General features: G+C 46.8%; 1 protein-coding gene and 1 long non-coding RNA gene across 2 annotated transcripts in view; one reads left to right on the top strand and one right to left on the bottom strand.

Moving 5' to 3' along the window:
• ATG2B (autophagy related 2B) overlaps positions 1–4,190 on the bottom strand; it is a 1,039,004-nt gene extending 1,034,814 nt beyond the window's left edge. Inside the window, exon 1 of the mRNA XM_085626438.1 lies at positions 3,555–4,190. Within this exon, the coding sequence (XP_085482564.1) occupies positions 3,555–3,716 (162 nt within the window). The 5' untranslated portion in view covers positions 3,717–4,190. The remainder of the gene's footprint in view (positions 1–3,554) is intronic.
• Positions 4,191–4,478: 288 nt separating this feature from the next.
• LOC146799035 (uncharacterized) overlaps positions 4,479–17,761 on the top strand; it is a 57,353-nt gene continuing 44,070 nt past the window's right edge. Inside the window, exon 1 of the long non-coding RNA XR_014969231.1 lies at positions 4,479–4,663. This is a non-coding gene — a long non-coding RNA (uncharacterized LOC146799035). The remainder of the gene's footprint in view (positions 4,664–17,761) is intronic.

The following is a 17,761-nucleotide window of genomic DNA, read 5'->3' as shown; positions in this document are numbered from 1 at the left end:
ACCCCAATGGGCCTCCAAAAACTCTTAAATAATTTCCAGCTCTTCTGTATAGAGCGGGGTTTGGTAATTAATAGAGATAAAACAAAGTATCTTGTGTTAAATCCCCCTAAAAAACCCATACGCCCCAAAATTGAATGATGAACCTTTGGGGAGGGTGGATGTGTTTGACTATTTAGGGATTCGTTTATCCCATAATATGCAGTGGGGCCCCCATTTATGCAAGATGCTGTTATCTCATAAAAGAGTTACAGGGGCTCTCGTGAAGGAGCAGCGCTCCTGTGCTATAAGACCGATAGCCCCCGTTATTGATATTTATGCAGCAAGAGCAGTCAGTTCTGCCCTTTATGGTGCCGAGCTCTGGGGCTTTTGTGATACTGGCGACTTATCACGAGCAGAGAGGAAGTTTTTCAGGGTCATTATGTCACTTCCCCAAGGCACCCCCACGATCCCATTAATGCTCGATCTTGGTTGTCGCCCCATCGGTGATCTGGCGAAACTTCGTCCTTTATTGCTATGGGCCCGCTTGTGGCGGGTCCCGGAACTAGCCAAATATGCCAAAGGTCTCTCGGAAATCATGTCACTCCCAGGATGGCATAGGATAAAATGGTTGCGTGACATGAAGGCCCTTTTGCATAATCTGGGGCTAAATGCTTCATGGGAAAATAAATCTTCCCCTCCGAAAGCCACGCTTAAGCTCTTATATTGGAACTGAATTGCGACCCAACGGATCTCGAACACATCATTGGGGAGACTTACTGAGGACTTCCTGAATTTTAAGGATCACCCAATCCGGGAACTATATCTCGACATCATCGAGAGCCCCTTTGATAGAGCTTTGTATTTTAAGTTTAGGACTGGGACCCTCCTACTTTATAGCTTTACATCACGATGGAATTCCCTCCCTCAGACCTCCGATCTTTGCCCTTTTTGCACATCCAGACGTGAGTCTGTGGCTCACTTTTTATTCGAATGCCATGAGTACGCCCTCCCAAGGAAAAGATGGCTTAAGCAACTGTGCCGCTCCTTGGGAACTAGACACTATATTGTGGCACTCCGTATTTTAATGTCAGATGCTCGCCCATTATACGTTTGTGCCCTTGCAAAATTCTTATCTTGGGCATGGCGTATCAGAAGTAAAAGGCTTAAGGAAATTGTTTAATTCATTCTTAAATAATTATTTATGATCTGTTCTTGCACCTTATTGTAAAAATAGGTTTCTTCTTTTTTAAATGAAATTAACTTATTCCATTTTTAACTGTTACGCTTTTATGATATGTTTTTATCGAAATAAAGCCTTTGACTGACTGACTGACTGAATACTGATGCTTGGAGCCAGTCAGGATTGAATGTTGTGATGAAAAGCCCGAGTCGGACCTCTCTTAGTTTATTTCTTTTGGTGTCTTTACCTTTGGTATATATTCTTTTCCTGAATACAAACATGTTTTTCTTTCCTATTTATTCTCTTCCTCTTTTTTGATTTATCTGAATACACTACCTATTTTTCAATTGTAGTCACTGGGTGTCAATTTCTAAACTAATCAGTTTAGATAATTTGGGTCGTTCCTTTATAATGACTTTATGCTTGATCTATGAATTGACATTGATATTTTTGAACACATGTCACTAGCAACAATATATTGTTTGAATAGATTCTTTATTATTATTTTTGTAGCCCTGAGGAAGTCGTTTGGGCCATTTACCCTATGACGAAACACGTGTTGGCTGCAAATAGTTCTTTCTTCTTGTCATCATGATCTATCATGTCACATCTACAAGGGGAGATCCTGAGAACTAAGACAAAGAAGATTTTCTTTTTGATTTACATGGACTGGAATTTGTCTTTGATATATTGATATCTTCGGTCTGAATATTGGTTTGTTATTGCTCGGGAACGATCTTTGGTCTTTGCATTTATCTTCTGTGTACCTTCTGTAACGGAGGATTATTGGGACATTGGTGGCTGTTTCCCTTCCTGTTCCCTGGAGCATCCTGCTGTTTGTTCTATGCACTAAAAAATTGATTTTGCGCAAGTATAACCTAGCCACGCATCGAAGTTCAATTGCCATCCTTTAGCTCTTCCCTTATTTATAGAGCTGATAATATATTAACTGTATTCCTCATTGTTGTAAATGATATAAAGAAATGGAATCTGACCCAAGTATATAATATGCTGCATGAATTCTTCACACGGAGATTTGGTTATGAATGCATGTATGTATGTATGTATATTTACTGACAACTTAACTGGTTTACTTCCCGTGATGTACTGTATTTGAAAGCAGTAATCACACTAATGACTTAAAGCATCAACTCTGCAAAAATATGCAATTGTTAACACAGAACAGACCAAGGGTCATAGAATACATTAGACTCAACATTTCACACAGCACAAATGACTTTTAACCAACTACTTCATTACTCCCAAAGGTATTTAAAAACAAGCCGCCCAAGGCATCTAACAGCGCTAATCATCAAGACAGGTCACAAAACACCCTTCAGCACATATATCTACGTTCTGTTACATAACATAGATAACAATATCAACCTCAGGCTGTCATTAATCTCAGGGGAAATGACATATTATAAAACTATAAGTAGCCGAAGCAAGGGGCGTAGATCTCCAGCATCATTTTCTCCAACACTAATATCAAAACGCACACACTGATGAATTCAAATTGCCTAAAAGGACAATAGCTGATTCTGATTAATTGAATCCATCGTTTCAAACTTTCGACAAGCAAATCGCACCACACGATTCCAACACGTAGACGAGAACAACATAAACATACCAATAAAGAAATGTTGTGGCTCAGGGCTGCTACTGAAACGTTTGGCAGCCGTGGAAGGTATCCCAAAGGATAATTTCATTCGGACAAACTATATTATGTTGGGCTAGTACATTACTGATGCACAATCATGCACCAGTATTTCACGAACCAGGCTCTTTCCTATAGCCTGGCTTTTGATGTGATATCAGTCAGGTATTTATGTTAAATACTTAGGAGATAAATGCAAATAAAAAATGAATTTATATAACCGGTATGTTATGTTTCACAAATACTTAAGTAGCATTTGACGACTTTACTAAGCCAATTATTATCTATTTTACAACAAGGTCAGTGTAAGCTAAGAGTTGTAATGACAAAAACAATGTGAGAATAAACAGAAAACTGCAGCAGCAGGGATGAGGGAGCAAAATATGATTTGTGGTAAGTCAACAAACAATCTGGTCACCTTAGAATCGGACACTCACATTCTAAATGAAAAGCATACTACCCAAAGATATTGAGCGCTACACACTTCTTAGCACTGCATACATTTACTAAAATTCGTGATCGTCTATTTAAAATCAGGACGCTTACTATAATAAAATAGTATTTCAATTAGCAGCACAGTGGAACTAGCTTTCAATGAACATCCGTTTTATCTCTAACCATTCCCGGGATTGTAAAGCATGGTCTATGCAAGCACCTGCAGTCTAATTCTATCTTCAAACCAAGGTACTGTGCTTGCAGAGCACTTTGCGTTCTGCAATTAATTGAAAAGCAGCTTACCCATTTATCAAGTGGCACCTGTGCCAAGGAACCAGTGCCCTGGTACAGGTCCAAAGTGAGTTGCTCCAGGCTAAGCTTCTCCTGCAGGAAGTGGCCCAGGTATCTCTGTAGCAAGTACCTACATGCCCGCTTCTTGATGGATTCCGAGAATGGCCAAGGCATAGCTGTGCCTTAGCAACTGTCAAACTTTAAAAATAAAGTTAGTGCCTGAAGGATGGCACTCTAACTCCTGCACCACTCCACGGAGCCTGCTTGCCCGGCAGATTGCCAACCATCAGGTCGCTGCTATCATTGAGGCTTGGCATCCCCTGTCACAGTTGTTTCTTAAGGAGGTTAGCATTTTCGGTCCTATAGAACAACCTTCTCGAGTTAAGCGGGACGTTCCCGGGCGTCAGCCTCAATTCCAGTCTCTGTACACGAGATCTTAAACAACCGTTGACTCTACTTTGCTTCAGCTGTAACTCAACTTCCATAGGCAAGCCAAGTGGATGTTATTATCAGAAAGCTGGATAAAAACAGATTGACAGCCTAAGGGGAGGTTCTAACAGTGTTTTGTGTGTGTATCTCATAGAGAGACATCCTATTGGTTAGACATACGACCCGCCCCGACAGCGATGGCCTATCCATTTCCGAAGAAATATTCCTGCACCGGAAGAGACTTAGTCTGCTGCTACACCGGAAGAGATCTCGTTACCCCGGAAGACGTGCGCGTCCTGCATGTGGGCCAAGCCTACTGGTCGTGTCGTGTGTTGAGTCACTGTGTTTTCTAATCCGCGCTCGCAGCCACGTGTGAGGTTGATGAGAGGAGTCGGACAGATTGTCCCAGGCACATCTGGACTCCGGCATGCAAAACTAGTTAGTACGGGCTGAAACCTATTCTAGCGTGAGACACGTCATTAGAAAAAACTATCGGACGTTAAATCTCGTTAGTTTTCATAGGGTTAGCTACTCTGGAACCACCAAGCTTTGGCAGGTGAATAATAATTTTGCCCCAGTTCTTCTTTAACATATAGTTAATCTCTCCGTGTTTACAATACATCAAACCTTCGCAATAATTAAAACGGATCACTTTCAAGACAAACTGAAAAGGAGAACGACACTTCAATCTGGTAAGACTCCTTTATTCACGTCCAGTAGCGCAGACCTCCCGGCAGCAACTGTCATCCCAGTCCGTTCCGCGTTCCCTGCACGGAACCTACATTCCAGGTTCCGTGCAAGGAACCCGATCAGAACACCCAACATACCCCCCTCCCTTCACAAAAAAACAATTCTCCTCATTACACGGAAACAATCACAACCTCATGAAACTGCATTAAACACAAAATACAGAAAATCAAAATCTGACATAGTCCTGTAATTTGACGGGGGATGACCTGACTCTGGCAGGGAGAAATCTAGACTTCAAGAGACCTTGTTGAGAAGCAAGATTGTTCCCAGATGCACAATCCCTAGACGTATTGATCCTAGGAGCTAGAATTGTACTATCAGTGTTGATCCCAAATTTGTCTTTCACAAACTCTACCTTTGGCTTAGGCACAATCGATACAGCAGACTTATTCCACACCTTACCATTTTCCAAAACCACTACATGATCCATCACCTTACTAACCTTGACAGGAGGAGAAAACCGGGAAAAACCCTTACGCACAAACACTGGTTTCTTAATTCTTACCCAGTCTCCTTGACACACTGAAGACCGTTTGAGACAAACAGACCCGTATCTGGCTTGGGTAGCAGCTCTGACATCAACCACCCTCCCTAATCTTTGTGGATCCACCACCTTCCTTGACATCCAATCTTTATTAAGTTTGGAACCTGCTACTCTACCTCTCAACAAGGAAAAGGGAGACATTCCAGTACTGTAGTGTGGGGTGGTTCTAATTGCCCATAGCATGTCCGAAATCACTAACTTCCAATCAAGACCATTTATGAAGGACAACTGTAACTGCTCTTTGATAACCCGATTAAAACGCTCAACCAACCCATTACTACGTGGGTGGTAAAGAGAGGTGAGTACATGTTTAATGCCGTGTTTTTTCAGAAAATCTTGCATTTCAGCAGACACCAACTGGGTACCGTTGTCAGTTACCAATTCCTCCGGAAACCCCTCACGAAGGAAAATCTCTGTAAGAAATTTGATAATAATGCTAGAATTGATACCGTCCACAAACCTTATCTCTGGCCATTTGGACATGTAATCAATAAGAACTAACACATACTTTGGAGAACTACCTAAGCCACCGAATGGACCAGCCACATCAAAGGCTAATTTGTACCAAGGTGATTCTTTGACAGGAATAGGACTGACAGGAGACGGACAGGTCACCTGAGTTTTATCACTCAATACACATGCACCACAATCTCTAACACAATGTTCGATGGACTTGTCCACACCCGGCCACCAAAAATCCTCCCTCACTCTCCGCTTCATTGCCCGAATACCTAAATGGCCTTCATGAGCTAAGTCCAGAACTTTGTTCCGTAATGATAGAGGAACAACTAGTAACCCACCCCTGCGCAAAATTCCATCAATCAGAGACAACTCATCACTAACTCTCAAATAAGGAATTAATTCCGAAGGAATGGCAGTACTGTTGGGCCAACCCAGCGTTACGAAATCTATCACCATACAGAGCTCTGCGTCCTCAGACATGGCCAATTTCCAATCGACCTCAGATAGAGCTGCACCCGTGTTAGCTATGGCGCTGACCGCACACACCATTTCTAAATGATCGTTTATAGGTTCAACCACATTTTCAGAAAGAGGCAATCTGGACAAACAATCAGCCACGCAATTCTTTACACCAGCAACATATTCTAGATGATAATTGAATTCGTTGAGTCTGTACTGCCATTTAGCAATACGAGGCGTTGCTCTACCCCCGCCTTTGGTGGTAAAAAGATCCACCAAAGGTTTGTGGTCAGTCCTAAGAACAAAATCATTGCCCCACAAGAAATTTCGAAAATATTGCACACCCCACCATAGCGCCAAAGCTTCCTTCTCAATGGTGGAATAGGTCTCTTCGGCACCACGGAGTGTCCTAGAAGCAAAGGCAATAATTTCTTCTCTATTGTCTAATCTTTTCTGCATCAAAACAGCCCCAAGTCCCACATTACTGGCATCGGTGGCGACAATGCATTGATCGTTGATGTTGAAAAGTTTAAGTGGCTGTGCTTGTACAATTGCTTCTTTCAACACATTGAAGTCAGATGCACATTGGTCAGACCATACATACTTCATGTTTTTCTTAAGAAGATTACGCAGACATACAGTTCTATCGGAAAAGTTAGCAACAAATTTTGCGTAATATTCGACTAGCCCCAGAAAGGAACGTAGTTGATCCCTGTTTTTGGGTTCGGGTGCCTTCTGAATGGCATCTAGTAGTTTCATCTTAGGTTCAACGCCTCTAACCGAAATGTGGTGACCAAGATAATCTACCCCTTCTTGAAGAAACTTGCATTTGTCTTTCCTTAATGTTAACCCACTAGACCTAATAATTTCTAGAACGTGCTTGACTTTAGCATTGTGCTCCTGTATAGTCTTTCCGTGAACAAGAATGTCATCTTGAAAGAACACAACTCCCGCAGTGTTCTTGAACAGATTACCCATGAGGCGTTGGAACACTGCGGAAGCTGATGCCAGACCAAACGGCATACGCAAATAGCGAAATGCACCATCAGGAGTTACGAAAGACGTGAGATGTCTCGAGTCTTTGCACAGTTCAATTTGATGGTATGCAGAAGATATGTCTAGAGAAGAAAAATACTTGGCACCTTCTAAAGTTGACAACATCTCATTTATGTTTGGTAAAGGTTGACGATCCACCCATATGCAAGCATTCAAATCGCGCAAGTCCACACACATCCTAAGGGACTTATCAGCTTTGCGTGCTAAAACAATAGGTGACAACCACTCAGACCCTTCTATGGGTTCAATCACCCCTGTAGCACATAACCGTTCCAACTCTTGTCTCAACTCACCACGCATGCTAAGCGGTACCTTGCGCACTTTGTGCGTTACTGCCTTAGCACCTTCTTTAAGAATAATACGGTGCTGAAATCCTTTAAGTTTGCCTAACTTCCCATTAAAAACTTCAGGGTAGTTTTTGATCCAATCATTCTCAACATGCACATCAGTCGTAATCGTGCGCACAGGAGTAACGTCAAAATCAGGGAGACTGGCATAGTATTGTTTAGCTTCCCGTTTGGATAAAACCATGTCAGCATGATTGGGATCGAGGATGATTCCTAACTCACCTTGTTCATGCCATCCTAGTAAATTGGCACCTTCTTCCACAATGAATATTGTACCTAAAATGCCATCCCCCTTGAAATTTAAGTTCCCCTTGAATTTGCCCAACACTTCCACGCGTTTGCCACCATATGCAAAAATCTTTATGCAGGAGTGAGCTACAGGGATGTCACCCAAACTTTTAAAATCCTTGACATTAATAAGGGTAAAAGGGGAACCAGAATCGGCAAGAAATTCAATGCCCTTCCCATTCACACTTATGATGCACACAGGGTTTTTCCTTCTTTGACCCTCTCCAATAGAAGCTATTTCCACCACCCCCTCTTCTATAGATAACGAAGATAGCATGAGTAATTCATAGTTTCCATCATCTTCACAGTCCTCTTCTATGGCCCTTACAGTATGAGGAGGTACCTTGTGAGGTAGAGTTGCTTTGCACATGCGTGCTAAATGTCCCTTCTTTCCACATTTGAAACAAGTCTGATTTATAGCATAACAAAACTTGAAATTTCCCAGATGAGAGGCACTGCCACAACGATAACATAGAGGATGTTGACCTTCAGCTTTCGTTTTCGGGCCATTAGATACCGATGGTGCGCGGGAAACGTTGGTGTTGATGCCCTTCGTTGGTTTGGTAGAAGCTTTCGTAGTGACTAGTTTGACTTCAGACAGAGATGTGGTATTGGAAGTGACAGTAGAAGTGTTTAACTCCTTCATACAGAGTTGAGAATGTTCAACACTCTTCGCTAAAATGAGAGCAGTCTCTAAATCAGGATCATCAGAGGATAGCAATTTTTGTTGAATTTTCTTATCACATGTACGTTCAATCAACTGATCACGAATTATTTCATCGCGAAATTCCCTATAGTTGCACTTGACGGCCAAAATTCTGAGAGCAGCAACAAAGTCATCAATGGATTCACCAGGCATCTGCGCACGCTGCAAAAATTTATGCCGCTCAAGAACTACATTGCGCTTGGGATTAAATCTTTTATCAAGAGTTTTTATTAATGAGGCATAGTCATCAACGACTAGAGAATCGCCATCATCACCTGCACTGGTACACATCCAAACTGATTCCAGAGGTAAAGTTTTCAAGATCGTCCTGGCCTCAGCACCTATATTGTACATCAATAAAGCTTTTTTCTTTTTAGAAGAAAAAGTATCACCATCAATTGCCTCTAAATATGCTTCAAAAGTGTCTTTCCATGGTTGCCATAGCATAGGAGGAGGACCAGGTGACTGTAAGAATGGAGGTGGAGCCACAACGTTATCCATTGGTTACTTTGCGTGGGTGAGTTGCTGCCACTTTAAAATAACCACTGTTTAAAATGACCACTGTAACAGGTGTCACTTCACAATACCCCAATTCACTTAATTATATCTTGTAGCTGCGCTTAAAAATGCAGAAAAACCATTCTAAATATCACTGTTGTTGCATCTCAAACACGGTCTTGGTGTGATCTTCAATTGAGGCATGCGCGTTGAAACAGGCAAAGGTTGCTAGGGCAACGGTAAACAATAGCAACGGAGATGTCCTCGCAGAGACGCTCGCGCTGACGCTGCGCTCGCGTTGACGCCGCGCGTCGATACACGCGCCGAAGAAAACAAGCTAAATCCCAGAAGGGAAACAAAAATCTCACCATACGAGGATCGCTGGAGAGAACGGGCAACAGGAGGAGCTCCAAATCCCTCGACAGTCAAATACGGTGAGGCTCACTCCGCCCACATCACCAAGAGGAGCGCTTGAAGCGAAGAATCACCGAAGTCAAGGACATCGCTGGAAGCAGGAAATCAGCGAAGCCACGGAACACGCAGGAAGGGAGGCTGACCACTGGACCAGCCCGTCGCCAGTGAAAAGGAGAACGACACTTCAATCTGGTAAGACTCCTTTATTCACGTCCAGTAGCGCAGACCTCCCGGCAGCAACTGTCATCCCAGTCCGTTCCGCGTTCCCTGCACGGAACCTACATTCCAGGTTCCGTGCAAGGAACCCGATCAGAACACCCAACACAAACGTTTATTTCAAACAAGGTGGAGACTACATTTCAAAGTGCAATTCTAGCCAAGTTAAGGATCTTTTGAATGCATAGAACGATCGTAATGGGTCTCTTCGATAAACCTACATTTTACTTTAGAGCTCCTAAAGTCGTTCCAAAGTATTTTTAAGGGACTGGCCGTTTCTGCCGCGAGAAGCCGTGTCGCTAGCTTTTGGAGACAACTGCAACGCTGGACCTAATATCTGAAGCTTGTTCTCTATAGTGAGAGTGAAATTCATTTTCTATTATAATGCCGATAAATATTTTCGTTTCTACTACAGTGAGATTTTCAGTGAGCCAACAGTTTAGCTGGGCGTTAGAGATTTCCAGGCTTCAAGGCACGTCGACAGGAATGCTACTAATGCCCGAAACTTGTTCCAAATGTACCTAGTTTGCAAACTGTTTTATTATTTGATGAATCTATATCTCATTGCATATTGGAGCCTTCCACGGAGGAGATCTCTCTTTGGATGGAAGTGCGCCGAATCACAATTGCAGATATTTTCTTTCTACTTTGTATTAGAGTGCTTGCTGCAGAAATTCTTGTGGTCTGGTTTGTTTGTAGGAATACTTAACTGTCCATGTTTGGGACCGTTTACATAAGAGCTTTTATCCTCACTGAAGGAGTCTTTTGTCCATGACCGTGGCAACCTTTTTGAATAGATTGTGGCTTGTCATGCCGGACCACAGATATTATAAGCCAAGCGACTTTAAGGAGGTGGTTAATAGGTCAAGCCATTGATTTTTTCCGGGGAGTGGTCTTAATGGATATTTCAGCCAGGTGTGAAAACTTAGTGTAGTATCACTAAAGTGTTTTATTTTGTACAATAATTTGATAAATGCAAGTTGTCTGGTTTTGGAGTCTCTAGTCCAACCTGATCTGACTTTGACATGAGTTTGGTGGGAGATGAAAGATTTCCTATACAAGTTTGCTATCCAAGAAGCTAGCGATGTATCTTAGTAGTGTAGCCAGACCTTCATTTCGAACTGGGTCTAGTTTGCATTTGAAGAGTTTTCCAAAATGGTTCAAATGAATAGCCCTGTGGTTTGAAATGTATCAGTGTAAATGCATACAATCCTTTATGTTCATAGAAGGATCCTCGGTTGTCGAATATAATACCTAGAAGTTTGTATGTACTCTATAATTGAGATTTTCTCATTGCTGATGTACCAGGCTCCTTGTTTTTAATTCTTGATGCTATCATCATGATTTTAGACTTCTCTAAATGTATTTACAGATTATTGTTCTTGCAGTAAAATCCTAATTCATCTAGTAGTAGTCGTAGCCCAATCTGGGTTTTACTCCTTCATAGAGTATCGTCCACGTATTGTAGGATGTGCAGATGCATGTGGGCTAACTGTGGTTTGTCGGAATTATCATCTGGTTAAAGAAATCAAGTTATTGGTTGAGGGGTGGAAGCTCCACTCGGGCAACATCCATAATCCTGTCAGGGTGAGTCACAAAAGTGACTAAATTAACCTGTGCTTAATCCTCTGGTAGCTTGGCAGTAAACCAGTCCGACTTGATTTTGATGACCTTTGAAGTATTTTGTAGAACACAAACAAACTGAAAACGCAACAGAATTTAATAAAAGATCAGAAATATAAAAGCCCAGTCAGTAGAACTGGAGATATTAAATTTCAAAGTTGTACGTGGAAATAGTGCCTAAAAATACAAAGTGACACTTCGGTTATCTGGCCACGCTAGACCATTGGAAGGTCACAAATTCAGGCTGAAAGTGATAGTGCGAATCAGATACAGGGACCAAGTGATTCCAGCTAAAGAGTTACTTTCAGAGTCCGACACAAAGTGTTCCATTTGCAGTGGAGGAGGCTCTGAGCTATACACAAAAAAGAGGGCCCCTGTAAAGATAATCAATCAATCAAAAATACTTGTAAAGCGCTCTACTTACCCGTGAGGGTCTCAAGGCGCTGAGGGGAGGGGGTGCCGCTACTGCTCGAAGAGCCAGGTCTTGAGGAGTCTTCTAAAGATGAGCAGGTCTTGGGTATGCCGTAGGTGGGTGGGGAGGGAGCTCCAGGTCTTGCCGGCGAGGAAGGAGAAGGATCTTCCGCCGGAGGTCGTTCGTTGGATGCGGGGGATAGCAGCGAGGGCAAGGTTGGCGGAGCTGGCGGGTAGGGGTGTAAAAGCTGAGTCTGCTGTTCAGGTAGGCTGGTCCGGTGTTATGGAGTGCTTTGTGTGCGTGGGTGAGAAGCTTGAAGGTGATCCTCTTGTCGACGGGGAGCCAGTGTAGGCCTCTCAGGTGGGGGGTGATATGGTTGCGGCGGAGGACGTTGAGGATCAGTCGGGCGGAGGCGTTTTGGATGTGTTGGAGTCGTCGTAGGTGTTTGGCCGGGATTCCTGCATAGAGTGCGTTGCCGAAGTCCAGCCTGCTGCTGATGAGGGCCTGTGTCACTGTTTTTCTTGTTTCGGTCGGGATCCACTTGTAGATCCTGCGAAGCATGCGGAGGGTGTTGTAGCAGGAGGAGGAGATGGCGTTGACCTGCTTCGACATGGAGAGGGAGGAGTCGAGGGTGAATCCTAGGTTGCGTGCGTGGTCCGTGGGTGTCTGTGCTGCTCCCAGTGTGGTCAGCCACCAGGAGTCGTCCCAGGCGGAGGGGGTGGGTCCGAGGATGAGGACCTCTTTCTTGTACGAGTTCAGCTTCAGACGGCTGCTCCTCATCCAATCGGCAATGGCCTTCATTCCCTCGTGGAGGTTGGTTTTGGCGGTGTGCGGGTCCTTGGTGAGGGAGAGGATGAGCTGGGTGTCGTCGGCGTAGGAGATGATGTTGAGGAGGTGAAGGCGGGCTACTTGTGCGAGGGGGGCCATTTAGATGTTGAACAGCGTTGGGCTGAGGGATGATCCCTGGGGTACGCCGCAGATGATGTCGGTGGCTTCGGATCGGAAGGGTGGGAGGCAGACGCTCTGGGTTCTGCCGGAGAGGAAGGATGTGGTCCAGTCGAGGGCCTTCTCTTGGATTCCGGCTTCTTGGAGGCACGTCATTAGTGTGCGGTGGCAGACCGTGCCGAAGGCAGCTGACAGGTCCAGGAGGATGAGGGCTGATGTTTCGCCGTTGTCTAGCTGGCGCCTGATGTCGTCTGTGGCTGCGATGAGGGCTGTCTCGGTGCTGTGGTTTCGTCTGAATCCGGACTGGGACGGGTCTAAGATGTTGTCCTCGAGGTGGCGGGCCAGTTGTGTGTTGACGATTTTCTCGATGACCTTCACCGGGAACGGGAGCAGGTAGATGGGCCGGAAGTTTTTGAGGTCCGTGGGGGTCCGCCATGGGCTTCTTGAGGAGGGCGTTGATCTCGGCGTGCTTCCAGCTTTTCGGGAATGTCGCTGTCTCGAAGGAAATGTTGATGACCTGCCGTAGTTGGGGTGCGATGGCTGCGTCTGCTTTGTTGAATACGTGGTGTGGGCAGGGGTCTGACGGTGATCCAGAGTGGATGGAGTTCAGGATCTTGCGTGTCTCATCGTCGTTGGACCGGGAGGTCAGGTGGTTGGTGCGGGTGGTGTTCGCAGGGGGGCGGGGGTGTCTGGTGTAGTCGGGGCGGTCGTGGTTTTGAGGCTGTCATGGATGTCAGCGATCTTGCGGTGGAAGAAGGTGGCCAGTGAGTCGCACAGTTCTTGTGAGGGCGGGATGTCGTTGGTGCTGAAGTTGGAGAGTTTCTTCATGATACTGAAGAGCTCTTTGCTGTTGTGTGCGTTGTTGTCCAGGCGGTCTTTGAAGGAAGATCTCTTGGCTAATCTGATGAGGTGGTGATGTCTGCGGGTGGCGTCCTTGTGGACTGCGAGGCTGTCCGGTGTGCATTCGTGGAGCCAGTTCTTCTCCAGTTTCCGGCATTCACGTTTGGAGGTCTGGAGCTCTTCGGTGAACCAGGTGGCTTTCTTGCTGGTGTGGTTGTTGGAGGGTTGCTTGAGTGGGGCAAGGGTGTTGGCTCAGTCGTTGATCCACTGTCGTCGGTTCGGTGGGCGGGCTCTGCGCGAGGGTGGCGGTCAGCTGGTCTTCGGTGACTTTGTTCCAGCAGCTGTTGGGTGCGTGGTCGGTTTCTTGAAGGTGAAATGGATGCAGTGGTGGTCGGTCCAGTGGAGTTTGGTGGTGTGGTTGTAGGTGACGTGGGTGCTTGTGGAGAAGACGGGGTCGAGCGTGTGGCCGGCGGCGTGGGTGGGAGCGGTGACGAGTTGTCTGAGGCAGAGGTTGGCGATCAGGGTGGCGGAGTTGGCGGCGTCGTTGTTGTTCTCGAGGTGGTAGTTCATGTCCCCGAGGAGTATGTAGTCCGTGGAGGCGAGTGCGTGGGGGCTGGCGAGGTCGGCGATGGAGTCGGTGAAATGTGCCTGGGGGGTCTGTAGACGAGGGTTCCTCCGAGGGTGGTGTTGGGGTCGGTGTGGATCTGGAAGTGCAGGTGTTCGGCGGTGTTGAGAGTGTCGTCTGCGTGGGCGGAGACCTTGAGGGTGGACTTGTGGGCGATGACTATTCCTCCTCCAACTCAGTTGGTGCGATGCCTGCGAGTGAGATTGTAGCCATCCGGGATGGCTATGGCGATGTCGCGCGCCGAGGAGTCGTTCCACCAGGTCTCGGTCAGGAAGGCAACGTCTGGGGCGGAGGTGTCGAGCAGGTCCCAGAGCTCAATGGCGTGTTTGCGTGCGGTGCGGGTGTTGAGTATGCAGCGAAGGTGGTTGGGTCCAGTCCTTGGAGGTTTGGTAGCTCTGTCGCAGGTGAAACTGCAGGTGTGGCAGGAAAAAGGTCCATGGGTGCGTTTCGGGGTGGCCTGGAAGCAGCTGTGGTCTCGTTCGGCGTTGAATGCGAGGAGGGCGCTGCCGTCGTATTGGAGTCTGGCGTCGTGGTGTTCGCGGGGTCCAGGGTTTCTGGCGCTGGGTGCGGACGGGGATGGCAGCGGCGCGGCTGCTCAACGGCCGCCATATAAGGCGGGGAGGGAGGGAGGATCAGCTGGGAGGCGGGAGCGGGGCGGTGAATGGACGGCGGGGGGGGGCGGGGCCGCAGGGGAGCAGCCGCGGGAACGGCAGAAGGATTACAGAAGAGAAGGGGGGAGAGACGCGCTGGACGCAAAGGGAAAAACCACTAAAACACAATTACAGAAGGCACAAAAGCACAGAGTTACAGCAGCACAAAAACGGGGCAACAGTGAAACACAAACCAAGGGGCACAGTACAGCAGTCAGGCAGCGACGAGCAGGAGACACAGCAGGCTCCAACTCACAGCGGAGCGGCAGCGAGAGGGTAGAGGTACTGGCACACAGGTGGAGCTGTGCGACAGGAGTGGAGCGACCTGGCCTGCAGGCAGGGTCAGGGGTCGCTCTCACTGTCGCGCAGCGGCCGCCATGTAAGGCGAGGAGGGAGGTAGGAGGAGCGGGGCAGCGAATGGACGGCGGGGGGGGGGGGCCCGCAGTGGAGCAGCGGCAGGAATGGCAGAGGGATTACAGAAGACAAGGGGGGGGAGACGTGCTGGACGCAAAGGGAACAAGCATTTGCAATGCAATAGGTCTCACATTATTAAAGTTTGAGCTATTGGCATTGCTAAATAATGCAACACCAATAGCTTAAACTTTAATAACGCGAGACCTATCGCATTGCAAATGCTTGTTTGACAAGTAATCTGGTCGGTGGAGAAAGGTACATATCCATTTGGTGTCTTTAGGGGCGCAGGGATTTCAACAGTACTCTTCTCTTGTGATTTTGGGCTGAGGGATTTCCAGACATAACTGAAGGAAAGAGGACCCCTTTCGATAAATCAGCTGAACCATCTGGCAGCTGTCATCAGGGTATATTTAGGCATTTCTATGCTGATGGCAATTGTTCTGGGCTAGATTATATGTTGCCCTGTTAGAGATGTTGAGCCATAAGAACGGGACACATTCTTCCTTTCCTGATATCAGTTTGTAGCTGGATTGAAGTGCAACCCAGGTTTCTGTGGAGTATTCCAAAAACCTGCATCATCCGTTGGATCATGAGTTATGACAAGCAGGTGCTGAAACGTATTTAGGATATGCCAGGCAGCTGATGGAGTAAAGAGTAAAGAGTCTCCGAGTGCTCTTGCAGCAGGGAAGGGGGTATTGGGGAAAGCGCAACCATGCAACCATGCCTCTTGTGCAGCACGTGCCTGCCTGCCTAGCTCGTGCGCTCTTGTCAGCTGGGGCCGCCTCCCTGGCCCGCACCCTCCTCCTTCGCAGCCCAACAAAGCACTGAGGCAGATATATCCCCCGCTGCCAATCCACTACGAGATACGAGAAAGGCAATTTTTAAAAGAAAGAAAGTAAATCTAACATCCCAGCAGCTCCGTGATAGATGAAGGGGGAGGGAATGCGACGTTGAGGGGCAAAATATATCACAGGCACTGAAAAAACTGAACGTAGATTGTGGCTGCTGCGGAGAGCACACAACAGAGGAACACACCAAACGCACGCACGACATTGTGAAATTGTCAAATTATTCTATATTTCTGTAGGCATCAGTGTTCAGAATACCTATTGTTTCAATTAGTTTTTATTACCATCTGTGTACGTGAGCGTTTCGCTTGTTTGTCTAAAATGAATCGGGAGCGCACCCGAAATGACTGGTTAGTGCAGCAGTGAACGGTTTTTCTTGTGCTGTCAAGGAAGCCGCTCCTGGCTCTTACTCCAGTTACTATGTTGTAATATTAATGATTTTGGTATGATAATTAGTTGGGGGTATGTGGGAAGCAAATTGTGGATCGAGTGACTAAACATATTAGGATGTGGGGGATTATTTTCAGAGCAAGAGATTTAGGCATGTGGTGTACCGTGTACTCTGGGAGCATGCAGAAGGTGAAGGAGAGGGTCCTTGAAAAAATATAAAGGAGGGTTTAAGTCACACAGGGTGTACGTACATCGCGGACTGTGATCTGTGGATGTATAAACAGAGTCCGATGTTTCCACCGTCCAGGTCGTGCGAAAGTCAACAAAAAAAAAGCAAGTGGGATAAGGGAGGGGGTGGCAAATGGTGAGCACTTTCGCGGCCGCTTTGATTTTCTCAGTGGCCACGCGGCTCACTGAGAACATCAAAGCGGCCGTGAAAGTGATCAGGCAGACTGACAAATGGTGCGCGCGCCCGGCGCACATGCACTGTATTTGGAGGCCTGAAAAGCACTAGTTTGCACTTCCAAATCCCCGTTTACTAAAGCTCTCGCCAGAGCAGCGCTAAAGCGCTGGCTCAGGCGAGACCTAACCACTAAAACACAATTACAAAATACAGAAGGCACAAAAGCACAGAGTTACAGCAGCACAAAAACGGGGCAACAGTGAACCACAAACCAAGGGGCACAGACCAGCAGTCAGGCAGCGACGTGCAGGGGACACAGCAGGCTCGAACTCACAGCGGAGCGGCAGCGAGAGGGGAGAGGTACTGGCACACAGGTGGAGCTGTGCTGCAGGAGGGGAGCGATCTGGCCTGCAGGCAGGGTCAGGGGTCGCTCTCACTGCCGCGCAGCGGCCGCCATATAAGGCGGGGAGGGAGGGAGGATCAGCTGGGAAGCGGGGCGGCGAATGGAGGGCGGGGCCGCAGGGTAGCAGCGTCGGGAACGGCAGAGGGATTACAGAAGGGGAGGGGGGGAGACGCGCTGGACGCAAAGGGAAAAACCACTAATACACAATTACAAAATACAGAAGGCACAAAAGCACAGAGTTACAGCTGCACAAAAACGGGGCAACAGTGAACCACAAACCAAGGGGCACAGTACAGCAGTCAGGCAGCGACGAGCAGGGGACACAGCAGACTCAAACTCACAGCGGAGCGGCAGCGAGAGGGGAGAGGTACTGGCACACAGGTGGAGCTGTGCGGTAGGAGGGGAGCGACCTGGCCTGCAGGCAGATAAAGGCAGGGGTAAACAAATCATATACTGCTCAAAAGAGCCTTGCGTAAGCTGCTAGTTAAATGGAAAAT

The sequence above is a fragment of the Triturus cristatus genome, chromosome 9 (assembly GCF_964204655.1).
Source record: "Triturus cristatus chromosome 9, aTriCri1.1, whole genome shotgun sequence".
NCBI lineage: Eukaryota > Metazoa > Chordata > Amphibia > Caudata > Salamandridae > Triturus > Triturus cristatus.
Note: the sequence above shows the minus strand (reverse complement) of the source record. Positions and strands in the feature narration are given on the sequence as shown.